The 22,343-nt window shown below is 41.3% G+C and overlaps 1 protein-coding gene across 1 annotated transcript; it reads left to right on the forward strand.

Moving 5' to 3' along the window:
* The first annotated feature begins 102 nt into the window (after positions 1 to 102).
* LOC139938739 (uncharacterized) lies at positions 103 to 21,259 on the forward strand. The gene is made up of 17 exons (XM_071934355.1): positions 103 to 286; positions 471 to 613; positions 2,432 to 2,533; positions 3,181 to 3,451; positions 4,842 to 6,736; positions 7,340 to 8,272; positions 8,877 to 9,059; positions 10,286 to 10,373; positions 11,301 to 11,498; positions 12,191 to 12,344; positions 13,256 to 13,432; positions 14,207 to 14,645; positions 15,246 to 15,744; positions 17,619 to 17,788; positions 18,445 to 18,588; positions 19,246 to 19,503; positions 20,920 to 21,259. The coding sequence occupies exons 1-17, from the start codon at positions 241 to 243 to the stop codon at positions 21,091 to 21,093; spliced, it is 5,874 nt and encodes a 1,957-aa protein (XP_071790456.1). The 5' UTR covers positions 103 to 240; the 3' UTR covers positions 21,094 to 21,259.
* Positions 21,260 to 22,343: the final 1,084 nt, after the last annotated feature.

Consider the following 22,343-nt stretch of genomic DNA (forward strand, 5'->3'; position numbering starts at 1 on the left):
AGGAGGCAAAAATTCTTGCAAAAAATAGATGCGTGATTGTAGTGAGTGGTTGCATCATGGGTAATTCCCAATGTTATGTGTAGATTCTCAAATTGCAATGCACAAGAAGGAAAGTTGTGATGTTGTGTCTAGATTTTCAGTTCAAACTACCGGCAGCTCATGAAAGTTACGCGCTCACGATGACCTCAGCTTGAATGGTTTACTCTCTGTCATAGTTGTGGTGTTGGGACAGAATGAAATATGGACGAATTCTCCTCCCAGCACAATAAGAAATTCATGTCAACAAGTGAGTTCCAACCAAAACCAGGCCTGCCAGGGAGAGCTCCCATTATTTTGTGTACAGCTTTTATGGCTGTAAATTCAAAACACAAGAAGACATGTGTGAAAATGAGGTTTCAATTTTAAAGTAGATTTTTTTATTTGATTAGCTCATTACAGTAACAGTGTTTTTCTTTTCTTTCTATATGCAGGTTTCAACGGTGTGACTGAAGGCCCTGGACCAGCAGGACAGGGCGATAAGAAATGGCGAAATTACAAACTTCTGGTTGATCCGATCTTGAAAAAGGGACAGCAGAAGTTGTATCGATATGATGGGGTTGCACCTGGTCCATCGGTAAGAATGACGCCACGGTTGGAGGAAAGGGAGACCATCATCTCTAACACGCCTTCTCTCCGTTGAATCTTCTTCTAATTTAAAGAGGCAGACTAGACTGCTGACGCTGTTTTTATTTTACCACCATACACAAAGACCGACTCAAGTTTTCAAGCACCAAATCCAACAATGCCCTCTTGGCAGCCAGGTTGATGTAGTGGTGTCTTGCCTCGCCTTCCACCTCTGGGACCCCAGTTCGAATCCCACCAGAGGCACTATGTCTCAATGTGGTTTTTTCAGGGATTGGGTTTTCAGTCCCTACTTGACTGTGTTGGTTTTCCCTGGAATAATTCTCTTGGGTTTTCCTTCTACTTTTCTTCTCGTTTGGCTAAAATCAGAGCGTTCGAGAATATTTATCCAGATCCAGAAGTTAACAAACCGAATGTTTGTTGATACAGTGGTAAATAAAGTATAGCACATATCTGACCCCCAGATGTAATTGTCTCAACTGCTACAGTTAGTTTGCATTGGACACAATCCCACCTGGCAACTGTCCAACTTGAGTGTACTCAAAATGAGTTTGGTTTTTGGCAGGCCATTGAACTCCTGTTTGGGACAGCCCAACTACTTTCTGGGACATCTCAATAATGCCTGCTTTGTGGGACAGCCCAATCCAATGCCAGCTTCTGTCCCAACTTGAGCTTTCTCAGGTTGGGATAGGCCAAACTACAGGCCTGATACTTCACGGAGGCAACGAGGAGGCAACGAAGGCGATTGCCTCCGTGGCCCCTGGTCATTGCCTTGGTGCCCTTTAAATGCTACAGTACAAATTTACAATTTCCTCATAGGGTGCCCTTTACCAAGTAGATGCCTTGTGCCCTTGCCCTTTCAAAAACGAAGCATACAGCCCTGCAACTACAGTACCGACTGGTGTAGGATGTTTACCCAACCAATGCCCAAGTGGAGGCCAAAGTTCTTTTTTGGACAGTCCAGTTTCTGTTCAATCTTAGTTTCAAGTTTGGATAAAGACCAACTACACATGTACCAGTTACCCATGGAAGAAGATTCAATGGAGACCTACCAGTTTTGCCAACGGTGAAGCATTGTCTAAGAAAAGGCCAATATATTAACTTCATAAGCATGTTCTAATTTTGTGTCGTTGTATGCTTGTGACTGTGAGAATGATACTGTAAGGTGTAAGATTAAAAATGTAGGGCCTGGGTTTCATTCTTGCAGACAAAATTTGATTTTTTTATTTTCAAAAATTTCAAAAGTTTCAAATCCTATTTATCATTTTAAAAGGCACACCACAGCTAGTTGCGCTAGCTAACATAATCCTCCTCCTGATGACCCGAAGGGTTACAAGACTGTGCAATTCAAACGACCGAGTTTGTCCAACATTTCAATTTCAACTAATGTTGACAGACAGCGGGAGGAGGGTTACGTTATCTCAACTACACCAAAGCCAAACAAATCATTTGAAACAATGACAAACCATGGACTGGTTTTGGAGGTGTCATTTAGTCAACACAAGACCCTGAAGAGTGTTCATTTTTCTATGTTAAATTGTGATGTTGGATTTCATATCCAATATCAAAATGATCAAGGTTTGGATAATCTCTATGATTTCAAGTAGGATTTGAAACTTTGCACCAAGAAGTTAAAACAAAACTTGTTAAAGATGTTAATCTTGAGGATTAAAAACTAAAGAATTAGAGTAAAAAACTCAAAAATTCAAATAGTTAAAATACAGCAGTATAATCAGTTTATAACAAAGTATTAATTGTTACTTTGGAAGTTTTTTTTTTTTTAACACAATTTCTTTATTTCTTTACACAGGGGGCGGACTTTTCAGTCAATGTGGTTCGGGACCCAAGATCAAGGCTCTCCAGGTTCTGGAAGGGACGAGAGAAGTATGACCTTCCAGTCCCCAAGTTCAAGGTTGGTATTTCGAGAGATTGAGAACTGACCGTGTAATAAACCCTAACCCTGAGTCCTCCCAATTAAAAACAAAGCAACTAACCTGGGTGTTAATTATCGACTAAGTACAAGCTTAGAAATACACTGTATAACACACAGGGACATTTACTTAAAAAAATAGTGCAATTCAAATTATCGTGATCATGACGTCGGATGAATTGGGTCAATTGAGCACATGGCATTGGTATCAAATGAAGAGTGAAAAGTCCTTAAAGACACTGGACACTTTTGGTAATTGTCAAAGACCAGTCTTCTCACTTGCAGTATCTCAACATATGCATAAAGTAACAAACCTGTGAAAATTTGAGCTCAATTGGGTCGTTGAAATTGCGAGATAATAGTGAAAGACACACAAAGTTGTGTGCGTCCAGATGCTTGATTTTGAGACCTCAAATTCTAAATCTGAGGTCTCAAAATCAAATTCGTTGAAAATTACTTCTTTCTCGAAAACTACTCCACTTCAGAGGGAGCCATTTCTCACAATGTTTTATACCACCAACCTCTCCCCATTTATTGTTACCAAGTAAGGTTTTATGCTTATAATTATTTTGTGTAATTACCAATTTAGTGTCCACTGCCTTAAAGCTCAGTTTTCCATTACTCCTCAGTATGATAAACACTACGTCGGAGAGCTGCCCCCGAAGCAGATCACCATCACCAACCTCAACGACAACGTCCGTGACGCCTTCCTTCGCAACATGTGCGAGAAGTACGGCACTATCGAGGACATCAACATCTGCTTCAACCCTAAGACGCGGAAACACCTTGGGCTGGCCAGCGTCACGTTCAGTACAACTCGGGCGGCAAGGCAGGCTGTCATGGAGCTTAACAGGACATCGGTGATGGGGAAGATCATCATTGTCCAGATTGATGCTGGAGGTAGGGCAAGCATTTAAACAATTTTAGGTTAAGGTTTTTTTCATTTTTTTTATTTTTATTTTTTATATTTAACTATTTTTTTAGTTTTTATAAATTAAGATCAAATTCATAAAAACATGAAGATGAAACCATTAGGAACACCCCAGATTAGAGTAGGGCGTTTAAAACCAAAGACAAGTGTATGTGTGAGCAGTCTTCGCGCTCGCAAGCTGCAAGGTTTTCCTGCTTTGTGCTCATAGTTCATGTTTTTGTTCAACAGCCTATCACATCCCTGAAGGTTTCATAGCTTGTTAGCAATAATTCCAGTGTTCTCCCTATGTGCATATTGGGCCAAAACGCCTAAATTGTGGCCAGTAAGCGAATTAAAAAAAATAATAATGTTTAGTTATTTTTTTATATAATAAATATCATACAGATTAAAGGCAGTGGACACTATTGGTAATTACTCAAAATAATTATTAGCATTTATTAAAACCTTACTTGGTAACGATAAATGGGGAGAGGTTGATAGTATAAAATATTGTGAGAAACGGCTCCCTCTTTGAGAAAGAAGTAATTTTCTACGAGTTCGATTTTGAAACCTCGGAATTAGATTTTGAGGTCTCGAAATCAAGCATCTGAAAACACACAACTTCGTGTGACAAGGGTGTTTTTTCTTTCATTATTATCTCGCAACTTCGACGACCAGTTGGGCTCAAATGTTCACAGGTTTGTTATTTTATGCATATGTTGAGATACACCAAGTAAAAAGACTGGTCTTTGACAATTACCAATAGTGTTCAGTGTTTTTAAACCTTTTAGAATGCTTTTAAAAACTAGGTAAACTCTAAAGTCAAACATTCCGAGGACCTAGTTTCAATTCAGCGTGCTTAGGCAAAACTTCCAAAACTTGGAGCCAGAATGCCCCCTCAGTCTTTGAAAATTTTGGGGAGAACTCTTAATTCTTGGATTAAGGAGTAGACAAAAACTAATAACCCTTAAATTCACTGGAGATGCTGGTTTTAACAGTCACTGCCCTTGGGCCTGCAGTCCAGTGTAAAACTCGAGCCCTGTTCTTATTTTCTCAAAGACCACACACAAGCTTCAAAGAAGTTAAAGATAGTTATGGCCTGAACCAGAAGAATCAGAAGGCTTTTGAAATAATTCAGTCTGAGAGTTGGTCATCTTCTTTTAATGTTGTGGGATTTCAAAATATTGCCCTGAAGAAAATAAGAATCATGTGAAACATCAGCAAGAAATGCTTAATGCTGCACTGTTGAAAATGTATCTGTTTGGTTTTTTGAGATTTAGAAATTTTGAATGGTGGCATTTGTCAGATATATTGGAATGTAAGGCACTTACAGATATTTTGAAAATGAGCTCATTTTGGTTTTGCCACGATTCCTTACAGGCACAGAGTGTGAGAGAATCTATGACTGCCTCATTAGCAGCAGTACACCAAGTAGTTCCAGCTCCACGCCCAGAGATCCAAGACACAGCATTTCCACTCCAGACACGCCTACCCCAAGGATTGTCACTGCCGACCCTCGGAGAACATCTCTGGAAGGTCGAACCCCTTCTGTAGCGGAAGGTACCCCGCTCAGCATGCCTGATCATCCGTTTGTATTTCCAGAGCAGCCGGGTTATCCAGTGGGATCTGAGCAGGGATTCCAAGGGCCTCCTCCTCCTCCCCCTCCTGGTCCACCCACCCCGGGACTGAGTGGAAACTTTGGGGGAATGAACATGCACGAGTACAGTGGGACTCCCGCTGGGCCACAGGCACCCCCCTACCCTCCCGGTTTTAACCGAGGGGGTATGGAACAGTTTCCACCCCACAGTGGTAACTTCATAACGCCGGAGCAGCACGCCATGTTCCAGAAGCAGCAACAGGAACAGTTGGCGGCACAGCAGCAGCTGCAGCTGCAGCAGCAGCGTGGCCTCCCGCCAGGTTTCCCAGACCCAAATGGAACAATGCCGTACCCACCGCAAATGCCCCATGGTAAATTTGCCATCCCGGCTCCGCCCGATTTTCATGGGCATCAGAATACCAACTTTAACATGTACCAAGACAGTCACGCGTGGGACCATCAGAACTACGGACAGCAGGGCAAAATCGGGCAAAATTTGGGGTATTCAAATCAAGACGCACAGTTACAGTATGGTAACCATGGACATCAAGGGGATCAGTGGGATAGTTCCTTTGGTGGACAGGGCATGCAGAGGGACTTTAAAAGCCATCACCAGCAAGAATCTGATAGGTCATACTCGAACCAGAATTTCCCTGCTGAGAGACAAACTGACTCATCTAATAATGATCGATCGAGAGAAACGAGGGAAGATTCTTCCTATTCGAAGAGCAAAAGGAAATCTAAGAATCAGTCGAGAGATCCCATACCCGCCCCGGCCGAGCAGGAAAGCCAGTCCTCTGAATCGGAACTTGCTGCTGAAAGAGAGGCAACCACACCCGTCCAAGATGAGGAGACCAAACCACCAGGAACGACAGAAGACGAGGAAAATGGCTCAGACCAGCTAAATATGAGTCTTGACTCCCGCATTGAGGCGCTTTTGAAACGCCAGTCTGGAGCCTTTGGTTTTGACCTGGATTCGTCGGCGAACTCTGGAAAGGAAGACAGTACTAGTAAAACCACCTCCGCCGATTTTAGCCCGAGCTCCTCACCTGCGGTTGGGGATTCCCCCTTGCTCGACGAGCCCCTTGAAAACAGGACCAGTGCTCTGCAAGAGAGTAGTAGTGAACACTCAAGGACTCAGTCCCCCTTGTCGCATGGACGGTACGATAAACTCGGCAAACATTGGGAAAGCCACGAAAAGGAAGACACAGCGAAGCATAAATCCAGAACAACAAAATCAAATTTTGAGCGTAACCTTGGGCGTGCAAGCTATAAGCGCTTACAACATTCCGGCGAGGGCGGTGTAGAGCAAGACGTCAAAACATCCGCGAGAGGAGAGCGGTACCCTGCCATGTACCCGGACGACTCGTGCAGCCAAGATTCTTTCACCTCGTTCAAATCCACTCCTGAAATACGGGACACGGACAAACCTTCCAGTGTCCCGTCCGGGGCCTCGACCCCGACAGTGAGCGAACACACCAGTCAGCTCAACATCAGTGCAATGATAAGCAGAGAACTGTCAAATCTGCGCAACGTTGGCGACCAGGTGCCCTCCCCGCTGGTCACTGGAAGCCCAATGGGAAGTGTGAACGATAGCTTGGGTTCCACACCGGTAGAATCTGAACCACAGATGAGTAAACTACTTGCGCAGATCACCGATAGTCAATCCAACCAACAGGTAAGTCACCGAAACATCTGCTGGGAATTTTAGATGTGAGACTTTGTGATTTTATCGTAATGATTTTATCGTTGTGAAATTTTTGAAAAAACAAAATTATAAATTCACATTTTCTGAAGTACTCACATGCATTTTACCATGCCTGCTCAAATTTGGAGTCGGCATTGATTCTTGCCCCTGTAATGAACCAAAGTTTACAAGAGAATGTTTTCAGCCAATACATTCTGTTGGTGCACATTATTATGCTCAATTGTAAAACATTGGTCGTTTAATTTTAAGAAATTGCCCATCAAATTTAGTTGCGTTCCTTGACACAAAGAGGAAGGAACATTAATGGGCAGAACAAACTTTGATGCATGCTCCCTTCGTTGTTTGGTTTTGCAAGATCTGGAGGTCAGAGCCAAATTTACTAAAGCCTTTAAGCAGAAACGGGTTACCAGCCAAAATTACATAAAGTTTGCAGTATTGTGACTGGTGCTCACTGAATTTTTGCTTAGCAAAACAACTTGCCGAGCAGTATTTTCTGTTCAACAGTTTTTTTAAATGAAATTGGGCCCTGGAGTCAGTAAATTTAATTGTTGTTCTAATATTTCACTGATTTAGGTGCAGCTTGAGATTGCCGATGCATTAGCATCCCGGGGCGACCCTAGCAGATCACCCTCGGACATGGACATGGATGACGATCGGATGAGCATGTCGTCACTCAGCAGCGGGGAGGAAACTAAGCTAGAAGTCAACGTTCCTGTACCCCAACGAAACGAACGATCCTACCCGACCCCTCCCGCAACAATGCTCAGAGCGCGCCCAGAGATGCCCCGGAGTACGCCTGGGTATGGGCAGTGGCCTGGGGTGTCCTTACCGGGGTACACCGGAGGGTTTTCCTCAGCTCTCATGACGGCCAGTCCCACAAGATTCCCAGCAGGTGTAGGCTACGGTGTGCAGTCGCAGTACCCAGGAGCAAACCCTTACGCTATACCTCAGACGGCCGGCTTGCCCGGTTTCCCGGTGACTAGCGTTGCCTCAACTTCCCTACACAATCAAATCTTAAACCAGTTTGCAGGCATGACTCCTGCGCAGTTTGGACAAATGGGAACCCCTCAGCATGCCCAGATGCAGATGATGGCCCGATTGGGGCAGTTTCAATTGCAGCCTTTCAACCTGACCCAGCCGGGATTCCCATCCAACCCAGCCGCGGCCTTCCCTGATCCTGCAGCTCAGAGACCCGCCCCCAGTCAGGGGGCCCAGGTGCCCTCCTGGCAGCAGCCTAATATTCCCCCACCGCCGCACTTCCATCAGTTTCTGCAGCAGTTCCCGCAGCAGTTCCAGAATCAGCCCCTGCCGAGTTCGCAATCACAACAGCCGTGGTACACACCTCCCAAACCTGACCCCAAGGAGGAGATTGTGAGTGAGCTCTTGAAGACAACATTTAATGAACTGAAGAAGATCATGAAGAAGGATTTAGGGAGGAAGATGGTGGAGTCGTCTGCCTTCAAGTCTCTGGAGGCTTGGTGGGATGATTGTGAACTTAAGTTTAAGGTGAGAAAAAAAAGCTTCAACCTCAAACGGCTACTCAAACGGAAATGAGGTTTTCTTGAACAAGAATTTTTTAGAAGTAGTATGTGTTGCATTTACCAAATAGTTTCAATGTCAAACACAAATATTTTTTTTTTGAACGAGAATTTTATATAAATAGTATTGTACAAAGTTGTAAAAATATCAACACCTGGCAAAAAAGTTTTATAGATTTAAAACATGTTAATTTTGCTCCCAAGATAAAAAAATACAATTTTTTTTTACCCTTACGCCGAATTGCATGTTCAGCACTGTATGTTCAGTTCTTTCCTGAGTCTGAAAAAAAAAAGGTTTCAGAAATAATAAATCAAAAAATAGTATTTGCTGATTGCAAATTGCTTATCAAGCGAAAGGACCTATGGTATGTATGCAAAGCAATATAGTTAGCGGTCCAATGTTTCAACCATAGCAGAGTCTTTCTTCTCATTTAAGCCTTTAAGAAAGACTGTGCCAGTGTCAAAACGTCCGGCCACTAACTATAGTTTTCACAGAAATATTGTCAATCAAATTGTTTGCTATTTTTTATGACATGCTAAGTTGATCCGCTGTTTTTATGTCCATATCACAGGAGCCTCTTAGAATTTCCACCGAAGTGGAGAAGCCCTCACCAAAGATCCAACCCCTGATCGCTATCCCTTTCCACTCCGGGTCATGGGCCACAGCAGGGTCTCAGGGCAAGAATCACGGGCTAGAGAGCATCGGCCTAGGCCTGGGAGTAAGGGCTGCTATGCCACGCATGCCCTCATTCAAGGTAATGGACTCAAATAAACAGGGATGAGACTCTTCAGCCTATTGGCCGAATTCTGACTTTGGTAAAACTTTTTTTTTTTTTTTTTTTACAGAAACGGGCGAGTCATTTTCCTTTTTTTTCAAGTCTGGCGGGGGGAGTCAAACACATTTTTCTTGTCACAATAAATAAAGGGGGTACGATTAGGCCTGGGCAAATTATTCGAATATCTGGTTAATGGCGAATAGGTTTTCCTATCCGTAACCGCGAATGCCTTTTTTTTCTTAACCGGATATCCGCATAGGGCGCGAATAGATATTTATAAACCAAGTAACAAGATATTCTTTAATATCCGAATATCCGCGGACGTCGGGCGACAACTGACATGAATGTTTTGTCTGAATCCTAATGAAACTTCTATTAAGACAGCATAAAACAGCATTAATTAAGTACTTAACTATGCTCACCTCCATGAAGAGTTAAAACAATGACATTTCTGATGTAATTTGTTCAAAGATTACAAAAGTTTTCTTTCACGCAGAGTCAATCACGATCAAAAGAAAAAGCAAATCGCCATCTTTAATTTAGATCCGGTCATTTTTATGAATGAACCGAGTGACACAATCTAAAACTAATATCAATCCGCCCAGAAGATCTCATTCACAACTGAACAGCGCCCTCTAGCGGCCAAAAATAATAATTTTTTTATTTTTATTTTTCCAATAGCGCCCTCTAGCGGCGAAAAAAACTATTCGAATATCTGGTTAATTTCGGATAGTTGGCCAGCGGTAACCGAATAACAAAATTTCACTATTCGCCCAGCACTAGGTACGATGGTAAAATCCCAAAGAGAAATTTTCATACATCGCTTTAAAACAAAAGAAATTCTGCAATTTTTGAAAATTTCTCTTTGGGAATTTACCATCGTTCCCCCCTGACAGACATTCGTCTTTGAATGGCTGATGGTATGCAGCTTAAATGCAAAAGAGATTAATGCTTCAAGAAAGATATCGCTGTGTCGGTGCAACAACTTCATGAAATAGCATTTAGAAGACAAAAATAATAGAATAGACCGACTGACCCTACCTTTTGAGGTCAAACAAACAGTTTTTTATGTCTCATTTTGTGGATGTTGGTTACATAATATTCCGAAAAGAGCAAAAAATGTTTTTAAATATTTATTACTCAGTCGAGTTTGAGCCATTCTTTTATAAACTAATCCATGCCTTCAATGATATTTGATCCAAAAGGTCAAGAGGAAAGTTCCAGAGGAAGATGAAGATGATGAGAAGAAACGTAGAGCAGAGACACCACAGTACATTGATGAGGACGTGTCAGGTATGGTACCTAGTAAAAAACGTACTGTTATTATTAGCCAAAGATGTATAGGAGCCATGCTGAAGACTACTTGTGATGGATGGGAATTAGGAATGTATGTTTTCCAATTTTGTGATCCAATTCTTTACATTGAAGATTTCTGAGAGCTTTGTAAACAAGACAAGTTGTTGACCAAATCTGTTGCTGTAAACAAATTGTTTCTGAAATGGATGTTTTCTTTTTCCCATTTTAAAGTGATTCCTTTTTTCCGAGATGCATCGTGAAAGAAAGTTGATATGATTTGTTATGAACAAACTTGAATTTAAATCAAGCAGCAATCAAATATGTGAACTTGAAACTTGTAGGAATACTATAAGAGAAGGTGCTGTTGTATACTCAGTTTGGGGAACACCTTATCCACTTTGCTGTTGTTCTGTGGAGAACTTGCTATTTAATCTACTGCCATAGAGTAGATATCGGAGTTTGTGGGACTACTTAGTTTTGAAAAGAACTGCCCTGCTTATTAACTACTACCCAGGCGGAAGGTAGAAAGATTTCCATGACTTATACCTTCGCTTAGTGGTTCGAGGGGACTTCTTGTTATTAACTTAACTACCACGTTGTGGATTCTAAATCCGTCTCAATGTTTTGACTAGTCTGCTCTAGTCATCGTCAGGAAAATTTAAGCATGTTTGAGATGCCGGTCAATTTATAATATCAAGTTTTAAGCCACAAGGGACACTTACTTGAACCAGTGATCTCAAGTTCTCTTTCTAATGCGTTGTTGTTACTACTAGTCTGCTCTAGTCATCGTCAGGAAAATTTAAGCATGTTTGAGATGCCGGTCAATTTATAATATCAAGTTATAAGCTACAAGGGACACTTACTTGAACCAATGATCTCAAGTTCTCTTTCTAATGCGGTGTTGTTACTTTTTTCACACTCCAGACTCTGAGCGAGATAAAGATGGTGACAAGACTTCGGAGAAGGCGTCTGTGAGACGAGCCAGGAAGAGCTTGGTCAGCGATGATGAAGATGATGATGATGAAGAGAAGACGACTAAAGAGATTGATGAAGATGAAGATGAAGATGAAGAAGAAGAGGAGGATGAAGAGGATTCTGACGAATCTGGCTCGGATTTCGAAGGTATCCATTATTTTGGGGGGGTTTTCATATATCTATTAATCATTTAAAAAAAAATTCCAAGTGCTGGATTTGAATCAACAACCTCCAGACTCACATGCCGGTGCTCTAATAAAATGAATAAATAATTAGGTCTTTTGTGCAAAGAAATGTTTAAGATTTCAAACAATTTTTATGGCATGCCACGAACGAGCAATCTATGTCACTGGACTCTGTTGCTGGTGGCTTAGTCTTTGGAGTATGCATTTGAATCTTGCTCATTTTGCCCTTGTTTATTTGAGGAAGACACTCACTGTAATTGCTTCTCTTCACCCAGGAGTGAATGGGTATATGTGTGGGCAGAGATGGTTCTTGTGATTGTTTTAGCTTGGTGCGATATATACTTGGTAGCATACACCTCTGGGAACTGAGATTGTGTAAGGAATAAAATAAATGTCTCAATGACAAGGGGTAATAATGTTCATGTACCATGAGCGTCAAAATTGGTACAAACTAGCACTATATAAAAGTTTTTAAAAGCACATGGATTAAAAAATTTCCAGATTTGTGGCAAATTATTCCACAAATTTGCTTGAGAATCAGCAACCTAGTCTCAATTGAAAGTTTTTTGTGCGTAGGAACCCTCTTGTATAAATGTGCACTTGAAATATTTGTACTTTCCTCTGAAATGCAATCTTTGTTAATTATCTTGACAGATGAGATTGGGAGCCTCAAGAGCGAATCAGAGAGTTCAGAGGAGGAGGAGGATGAAGGGTCGGATGCAAGTGACTCCGAGGAGAGTAGCTCAGGATCTGAGATGTCATCCAGTGAGGAGTCGGATTCGGAGGATGAGGCTAAGGACAGCAGCAAGTAAGAATTTTACATTTTGTCTTTAAAGGAACGTTACAGGATTGGTAAGAAACAAAAATCGTGAAGGAACACAGGTTTACATAAAACGTACATGGTCTAATGATGATGATAGTAGAAAACATCCCTTGAAATATTTCTGTCTGAAATATCATACTTTATTAAGAAATAGATAATCTAACTTCGCGTTTGGAGTTTATCACTCAGTGAGCGTTTTATTCATTTTTGTTTTGGCATCGATGCAATACAAAATTTGTAATCGGTTTTCCACTATTTTCTCGTGACCTATATGGCCGATCGATCTCATACTTCTACAGGTTTGTCAGTTTATGTATATGGTGGATTACATAAAGTGCTTACTCTGCCAGCAACTGTTTTCTTTGCAAAAACCAATTCTGTAATGTTCCTTTAATCGAAGGCCAAATCAATGTGTGTGACATGCCAGTGTCCACAAGATTTGGATTTAATTTGAAATGGTTGATTTTCATCTAAGAACCATTGCAAACTGTTTGATTGTGCAAGAAATTCATTGTTGTAGAGAGTTGTTAGCAATTTCTAAAGGCACTTGTGGGTTTGTCTCAAGAGGTGATTTATTATTGAATGATAGTGTTATTATATTATAGGCTGGCGTAGTTTATCTATCTTTCAAAATCAAAGTAGATAATATTAAATGGTCAGACAGGTGGAGGGTTAATAACAAATTTACGTTGCATCAAAGGTTTGAAAGAGTTTGGATATTAAAATCTTCGATAAGTTTTAGAGCAAGCAGGCTTCGTACCCGCAAGCTTTCGAGCTCGCAAGCTTTCGAGCTCGCAAGCTTTCCTGCTTTGTGCTCAGAGTTCAGTTTTAACAGCCTATCAAACCCCTGCTCTTGGATTGATGTTTTCATTTCATTTTTCTGCATCCGTTTTCAGGAAAGATACCAGATCTGTTTCAGATATCAAGAGGGAGGAGAAACTTGCCAAGATCTTAGAGGAGAAGGAGGAACCTTCTTCAGACGCCAAGGTCAAGGACAAGGAGGTGTCTGAGAAGAAGCTGAGCAAGAAAGCCGTCAACGGAGACGCCACTCAGAGGGAAACTGTCAAAGACATGTAAGTTTGTTTCTTAGTCTTATGGCACTGCTTTCTTCTTGTCATCAATTGCATCATAATTGATGATTCGTGGTTTGCACTATGGTTTGTGCTATGCTGCTCGCTTTGCTGAGTGATGGTATGCCAGTGTCCTAGGGAAATCGGTCCGCCGGAGATTCTGTCCCCAACATGAACAATTGTGGGCTGAATGAGGATGTTTTCGAGTTTGTTCACAGTTCCTCGTACGGGGGACTTTACCTCCAGGGGCACAATATCTCCTGCCACAGCGGTTATAAACTTCACTTGTAACTTGATCCAACCATCTGAGTCTGGTTAGCCTGACTTTAGTCTTCCTTCAACTTTGCTTTAGACACACTAATCCAGAGGTTGCAGGTTCGAGTCCATCTCTATTAACCAGTGGGGTGTTTTGGTCAAGCAGTTTGGGGTGGTTGACTGGAGTTCTGCTCTTTACAGAATGCTGGTTGGAACATGGCCAGCTGTCGATTTCATCAAACCCTTCCTAGCTTAGGATTAATCTTAGGACTTCGGGCAAATTAAGTTCCGGACCCATAGACGTTAGGATGCATTGAACCCATCCGATATATAATTAATGCGTTTTGCGGAATCTGCTGCAAGTCGGTTGCAACACTTTTGTTCTTGTTTAGTTCACCATTGTTCTTGAACAAGAATGATTGTTGTTGTTTCTTCATTTCAATGAGCACTGCCAGAATAATATTGTTTTGTAGACAGCGGGCGATCAGACAGCTAATTTTGGTTTTCTTGTTTTTATTTCAGAATCGAGAAGGTATCATCAGCAAAAACAACAACAGAGCAATCTGACAAGATGAGAACAGAGGACAGACAGGCAACCAACGAAGTAGTAGAGGTCGCCACCGAGGTCAAATCGGAGGACAGAATGAACTCTTTCGAGCTTCTCGTTGAGATGGCCACCCAGGCAAGGACAGAGCTCTTGGACGAGAAACCAGCCGAGGTCGTCGTGACGTCGTTGAAGACCGAGGAGATAGAGGCCGCCGAACTTCTGCAGACGTTGAAGAAAAAGGGCGTGGCGGCGATAGGGAGGATGGACGGGGACATTGGTAGGGCGTCGGCGAGGGATGGGGAGGCGAGACTCCCCGAGGGAGAGTTCATGGAGGAGGAGGTGGTGATGGAATCCATCGAGGATATGGAGTTTGAGATTGATTCTAAGAAGAATCGGAAAGCTACCTTGCCAAAGGTTAGTAGACATTTACGTCGAAAGAGGGTGGGGTAGGAGTGGATATGGGGTTGATGGCATAAAGAGTTACGATTGATTTTAAAGGCTGGGTGTACTTTAAGTAATTGCTTATCTAATGACCACTTATGACCACAAAAACTCTCTTGGTGAAGAGTTTTTAAGAAATTCTTGTATGATTCATCTATGAGATATTTTCCCAAGAAGTTCTTGCATTTTTTTAAATTTTGAGTTCAGGCTGTTCTTAGTTTCAAATGGGAACAAAAGTCTTTTCGCAAAAGGAACGGGTGATGATACCAGTACTTGTTCCTGAAATGGTTATTTCATAAAAATGTTCATTATAGATAATCCCACAACACATGGATAATCCCATAAAGAATAAGTGCATTAAAAAACAATGTCTAGATGCAGGAGGTACTCCCTTGGTTTTTAAGAGAGAGTGAGAAATATAATAAACAGAGCGAAGAAGAATACTTTCTCAACTGTTTGAAATGCTTCAAATCTATAATAAAAAAAAAAAATTATTTCCTGTAGGAGACAGCCGATGACCTCACAACTTACCTTCAAATCTATAAATCAAAAAATTGACTTTCTTTTCTTCAGGAGACAGCCGATGAGCAACAACCTCTATTGTTCCTTGACCACAGCTACTGCCAACGTCCTCCCCTGCCCAAGATCAAAGAGCCACCACCACCCACAGCAGTCGAGAAGTCCCCTGTCGGGTTCGACCAGCCGAGCGTCCGACTCGTCAAGCTTGACCTCTCCGACAAGAAACTCACCTCCTTCAAGGAGACCGAGGAGAACGAGATCATCGATGTGGTCACCGAGCCTGAAGAAGAACCTCCTCCTAAGAAGCAAAAGTCGACCAAGAGGAAACACAAGGAGGAAGTTGCGCCGATGGAAGAAGAGGTGGCCATCCCTGAGCCTTCCAAGCCCCAGTTCATGCCAAGGAACTACTACGAGGAGTGGACAGCTCTCTATCAGTTCTTGGCGCTGGGGGTTGATCAGGAGGATGCGTTCTACTTGAGGAAGAGCTATGAGTCCATGCTTCAAGAAGGGAAGATACCGTGGCTGAGCTACACCCACTGGGTCTCACATTCATATATCCTTTTGTATCGTTCTTGAGTAATGTTAACCTTAAAGGCAGTGGACACCATTGATAATTACTCAAAATAATTATCATCACAAAACCTTTCTTTATTACCAGTATTGGGGAGAGGTTGATAGTATAAAACGTTGTGAGAAACAGCTCCCTCTGAAGTGCCATAGTTTTCGAGAAAGAAGTAATTTTCAACGAATTTGATTTCGAGACCTCAAGTTTATAACTTAAGGTCTTGAAATCAAGCATCAGAAAGCAGACAACTTCAAGTGACAAGTAGGCCTGGGCGAATTATTCGAATATCCGGTTAATGGCGAATAGGTTTTCCTATCCGTAACCGCGAATGCCTTTTTTTTCTTAACCGGATATCCGCATAGGGCGCGAATACCTATTTACAAACCGGATAATTCTGTAATTACAACCGAGTAACCGGATATTCTTTAATATCCGAATATCCGCGGACGTCGGGCGACAACTGATATGAATGTTTTGTCTGAATCCTTATGAAACTTCTATTAAGACAGCATAAAACAGCATATATTAAGTATTTAACTATGCTCACCTCCGTGAAGAGTTAAAACAATGACATTTCTGACGTAATTTGTTCAAAGATTACAAAAGTTTTCCTTCACGTAGAGTCAATCACGATCAAAAGAAAAAGCAAATCGCCATCTTTAAATTAGATCCGGTCATTTTTATGAATGAACCGAGTGACACTGTCTAAAACTAATATCAATCCGCCCAAAAGATCTCATTCACAAACGAACAGCGCCCTCTAGCGGCAAAAAAACTATTCGAATATCCGGTTAATTTCGGATAGTTGGCCAGCGGTATCCGAATAACAAAATTTCACTATTCGCCCAGCACTAGTGACAAGGGTGTTTTTTCTTTCAATATATCTAGCAACTTCTACAACCGATTGAGCTCAAATTTTCACAGGTTTGTTATTTTATGCATATGTTGAGATACACCAAGTGAGAAGACTGGTCTTTGACAATTACCAGTAATGTCCACTGTCTTTAACTCTTAAGCCTCAACATCCTCCTCTGTTATGTCACTCCATACCAACTTGTTTGGACTTAGAGTTTGGACCAGACCAAGGATAAGTAATTGTTCTTTGGTCTGACAGCCCTTCTGAATCTTTCATTTCAGCAATGAGTATTGATCCCAGGCAACAGTGGTCATGGCCTCCGTGGTCTCTGTGTAATTTCAGGCCTGCCAATAGTGCTTTCTGCTCTACCGGCCAGGCTTCGAATTGATGATACCCAAGCCTAGATCCATATGGACTGTAAAGGGGTTAACCCTGTTTCAGCCCTAGGAGTAGGTGGAAACAGCCTCTGAAAAAAATAATTGTAGCCCACACCTTGAAGTGGCCTTCAGGCCTTGTGTGTCAGGCGACTTGCATAAAAAAAATTTAAAAAAATGTTCCCACACTCAAACGTAACTTAACAAATTTTAGATGGAAGGAAAGAAATTGTTGTTTGCTCCCTTTTCGTACAATGAGTTTTGTTGATTAGAAAAAATTTTTTAAGTTGGCCACAGCGAGAAAGAGGCTTTTTTTTTGGGGGGGGAATGTTATTGAAAATGGTGTTTACTCTGTCAGTCAGGATTTGATTTGGATTTAATGTTGATTTCAATTCAATTCAACATTTATTTCCAAATTCCTCAATCAATATAAATACATTGTTAACAAAGTGATGTCAAGAATTTTAGGAATAATGGGCACAGCCAAGTATGCACAGCTTGTGTTCAGGAGTGCCCAAACATAAACAATCACAATTGAAGTTAAATGTATTCTGGTGCTATTGTGATCTGCAAAGTTCAAAGGTCAAGATGGTAGCTTCCCCAGAGGTTTTCTCCTTAACTGACCTCCTCACTGACAGCGATACCAGACCCGCCCAAGAAGAAGCGGAAGACTGACGAGGTGCGAGTGCACGCCACAGGGACGGCCAGGACGGAAGGATTCTACAAGATCACATACCAAGAGAAGAAGAAGTATCTGAAGAGGCTGCAGACGATCTCGCAGGATAAGACTCATGATAACCAGGTATGTAAAGGAGAAAGTAGTAAAGGCAAATTTGCTAAGCACCGAAACATCTGCTTAGCTGAATTAGGTAACCAGGAATGTCGCGTCAGAACGGTGTAGTGCTTCTGGGTCCAGTTTCATAGAACCTGTAGACAGACGATTTCTGCAAATGGAGTTACCTATTTGCAGAATGCACTGTTGCTTGCGCATATTTTCCCTGCCACAGTAAGCACAACCATTTCCTTACCGGTAAACAGCTTTATGACATTGGGCCCTGATAGTACGGTTATTGTTATTCATATAATACAATTGTCATTTTTATTATCATTATTAGCTAACGTATTCGATTCTTAAGTTAAGTTGTTAATATTTGTTCATTTGTTGCTCTTGTTTTTGCTTTAAATTGTGTTGGTTTATATTGGCTTCTGACAGTGCCCTCATACTGGTTTAATCGTTACCCAATTCATTAGTTATTTGTTTTTATGTTTCGTCAATCAGTTCTTCATTGTCTTTAATTTATTAATAATTGTGTATTTGTCTATCTTTTGTAACCAATGGAAACAAATGTTGAATTGAATGGAGTGTGAACTTCGTACGTGTGAGATCGATTTAATTTTTGTGGTAGGCCTCATTAAAAACTTCCAATGTGACTATTTATCTGTGTTGATTTCTTGCAGGACCCCAGTGTGACCGTCATATCGGTTAGTGGCAAGCATAATGAGCTGTCTAGGGAGGCTAGGTCTGACCAGCGGAGGGCCATGGCTACCCTGTCTAGGCAAGACGGCGCTGTGTCTGATCTACTCAAATTCAACCAACTCAAGGTAAGGAATCCTGCTGGAGGTTTCAAAAATGTTGTTTAATGTGGACTCCCTTTAAGTGATTCAACAAGATTTTTTCTCACTCTAACAAAACCTTAGCTGTTATGTCTAAAGCCCGGTCCATACTTCCTGCGAATGCGAATGCGAATGCCATGCGAATTTTAACTTCACAAACTCGTAACGAAGAAATCGCAACAATTAAAATGGGTTTAACTCTTGCGAAACACTTGCAGCGAAAACAGGACTGTGATGTCAAAATTTGCCCTAGCAGCTGGACTCTGCATTCTCTCTGAAAAGGTGTGCACTAGCCAAATGCTAGTTAAAACACCTGTCAAAAATCTCACCAAGTGGTCTGGCTGGCTGGCTGGTTCACTGTTGAAAAACATTCCTGTGTCATTTGAAAGATTGACTTATGAAAAAGCTGATAGACTAGTGATATGACAAGCGCTAAATGGCCCTGCTGGCCAGTCACTAAAAAAATTCAGGGCAAACTCTGCTCAGAGACAGACATGATATTCTTCCTACTTTTTGTTTTATTAATAAGGCCTGAAAAGTCTTTTACAGCCTACAAGGACCAAATATCAAGCCTGTCAGAGAGTATTAACAATTAATCTTCCATTGGAGTTTTATTTACGTATTTTTTCTTTCCAATTATTTCAGTTCCGTAAGAAGGAGTTGAAGTTCTTGAAGAGCGGTATCCACGGCTGGGGTCTGTACGCCATGCAGCCCATCTCGGCCGATGAGATGGTCATCGAGTACGTCGGGGAGTCCATCCGGCAGAGCACCGCTGACGAGAGGGAGACTCGATACGAGAAGCTGGGCATCGGGAGCAGCTACCTCTTCAGGATCGATGCTGATTCTATCATCGACGCCACCAAGACTGGAAATCTGGCGCGCTTCATCAACCACAGTTGCAATGTAAGAAACTGGTGGTTTTTATTTTGCCTAATTTGAGAAAGCTAGATGGCAGCAGACTTACCGAGATTGGATTTCACAAAGAGTTAAGACTAGTCTTATCTCGAGTAAGGACGAGTTACTTAACTCAGGACTAGCCTTAAATTTTTAATAACTCCAATGGTGGATTTTTCAAAGAGTTAAGACTAGTCTTATCTTGAGTTAGGACGAGTTACCCGTCCTAACTTAGGACTAGCCTTAAGTTTTTATTATCTCCTGGGACTAGTCCTAACCTAAGTCTTTGTGAAATCGACCCCGGATAATTTTCCATTTTTTAATAAGCTCTCAGCATGTGAACATGCAAATATTTCTGATCAGTGGATTTACCTGGTAAATGTACTGCCTCCTATCATCACCAAAAGTCCCCCATTGTTTGGAATATTGATTACTGTGTTCAAGGTTAGAACACTGTTACTCACAATTCGCTTTGGGGTTAACTCATTTTGTTTAGAAAGTTCCAGGTGCACACAAATTTCTGATATTATTGTTGAACATGCAGGCAAGTTGTTGTGTCCCAGTAATGGCAGAAAACACTGGTACAAGACAAATGAAAATAAGTGATATTTGAAGCTTTGCTTGGTGTTGAAAAATATGGCTTCAACCCACAGAGATTTTATACATAGTTGTGAAACCAATGAAACCAATTTTTTATTTGATTTTAATATGATTCCAACAGTTGTATTTACTAAAAAGTTGTGTATGATGTATTTTTCATTTGCTCACTCGCCATCTTTTTATGTCATTTTTTTTACAATGTGTACATGTACAATTTCTTTTTAGGTTTTAACATTCAACCTATTGACTTAAGCTTTAAATTTTTGAGTCAGTTATTGAAATGTTTTTGTTTGTTTGCATGTCAGGACACAATTTATATCTGTATTTCGTCATATTCGTTCGTTCAAGTGTCCTCGTAACTCTTGTGTCTATTTTTAATCAGATAAAATGCCTTTTTGTGTAACTCTGTTTTGGGGTTTTTGGTTTTTTGTTTTTTTTTTGGGGGGGGGGGGGTTATATTCCCCTTGTGGAACTCTCTTAATGTGTTACAATTAACTTATAGTCTGTAATCTTTAGCTTTGAATTGTTAAGTCAATTATTGGTTTAACTCTGTTTTTTTGGCAGGCTTTTTTGTTAGATAATTTAATGACATAATTATGTTAGTAAACTTTGTTTGTTGTATGTTTTATCAAATAGAATGACATGTTGGTAACTCTGGTATCCTTTTTTGATCAGATAGAATGACATAATGTTGTAGGCTTAATATGTTGGTAACTCTGTGTGTTTTGTTATCAGATAAAATGACATAATATTGGTAACTTTGGTGTCTCTCTTTTGATCAGATTAAATGACATATGTTTTTTCTTCTTTTTCCTCTCTCAACAGCCAAACTGTTACGCCAAGATCATCTCCATGGAGTCACAGAAGAAGATTGTGATCTACTCAAAGCAGAATATCTCCACTGGGGAGGAGATCACGTACGACTACAAGTTCCCCATTGAGGATGAAAAGATTGCATGTTTGTGTGGTACGGCTCAGTGTAGAGGCACCCTCAACTAAAATGTTACCCATCAATGGTGAGGCACTTAAACCTCAGAGGTTTGGTACGGCTGAGTTTTGAGGCACCCTCAACTAAGATGTGTTGTGTTGCTGGCTCTAGAAGCTGTTTTTAATAGCCACAATAAAAATATGTGGGATACACTGCTGAAGCGCTTGAACCTCAGAGGTGTTGTATGGCTGAGTGTTGAGGCACTCTCAACTAAGGCTTGTTGTGCTTTTTGGAACCACTAAGCCAGAAGAGAAAGATATTAGGTACACCTCATTGGTGGGGCACTCAAACCTTGGAGGTGTGCTACGGTATGGTTTAGAGGTACCCTCAACTAAGGTTTTTTGGGGTTACTTGCTCTTTATCCTTAATCCACCTTTGACAGACAGAAGGATATGAGAGACACGTGATTTGTTGAGGTACTTCTATATTGTGGATTTATTGTCTGTGCGGTAAAGCTTGGTATAGAGAAACTCTTCACTAAGGTTCTTCCTGTTGGCCTAACTCTACGAACCACTGACTTCGATGGTTGTGAAGTACATGTACACCTCATTGGTGAGGTTCTCCTTCCTCAATGTCTTTTAAGTTCTGTGTGGTACGTTTGAGCTAATATGCATCACCAACTAAAGATTTGTCCATGTTGCTCTAGATGCATCAAGACTGAGATAGGAAGATGTGAGGCACAACTCATTTGGTGGGGATGCACTTTGAGGATTTAATCTCTATGTAGCTTAGCATGATGTAGAGGCACCCATAATATTGTTAGTGTCTGTTTATAAACAGGGCCCAATTTTATGGCTCTGCTTACCGCCGAATTCTGCGCTTACAATCACGATTCCCCACTCGCGTGCAAGCGCCGAATGTCTGTGCTAGCCTTGTAAGCGTAGAATGCCTAGTAACTTGGAGTACGCACGCGCAGAAACCAAAATTCGCCGCTTGCCATGAAACACGCTTGCCGCAAGCACAAAATTCTCTGGTACCTTTAAGCGCCGATTCTGTGCTTACAGTAAACAGAGCCAAATAGAGCCATGAAATTAGGCCCTGCACTGTTGTCCTAGAGAGGAAGAAGTGAGGTACACTACACTTGGGTCTCCTCTCAGAGAACTTCGGGTTTGTGGTACTGCTCAATAAAAAGGCACTCTCAACTGAAATGTTTTGATGCTTTTTAAAAATGTACCCTTGACTATTAAGATTGAGAGGTGTGAGGTACACATTTTTAGTGAGGCATCCTGAAATAAGTTTGGAGCCTCTGAAATTAACCGAA

The sequence above is a fragment of the Asterias amurensis genome, chromosome 6 (assembly GCF_032118995.1).
Source record: "Asterias amurensis chromosome 6, ASM3211899v1".
NCBI lineage: Eukaryota > Metazoa > Echinodermata > Asteroidea > Forcipulatida > Asteriidae > Asterias > Asterias amurensis.

Coding starts and splice junctions, on each gene's coding strand:
- LOC139938739 (XM_071934355.1), top strand. CDS start 241: ATGGACGAATTCTCCTCCCAGCACAATAAGAAATTCATGTCAACAA. Junction 2,534..3,180: donor TTCCAGTCCCCAAGTTCAAG/GTTGGTATTTCG, acceptor ATTACTCCTCAG/TATGATAAACACTACGTCGG. Junction 12,345..13,255: donor GAGGCTAAGGACAGCAGCAA/GTAAGAATTTTA, acceptor ATCCGTTTTCAG/GAAAGATACCAGATCTGTTT.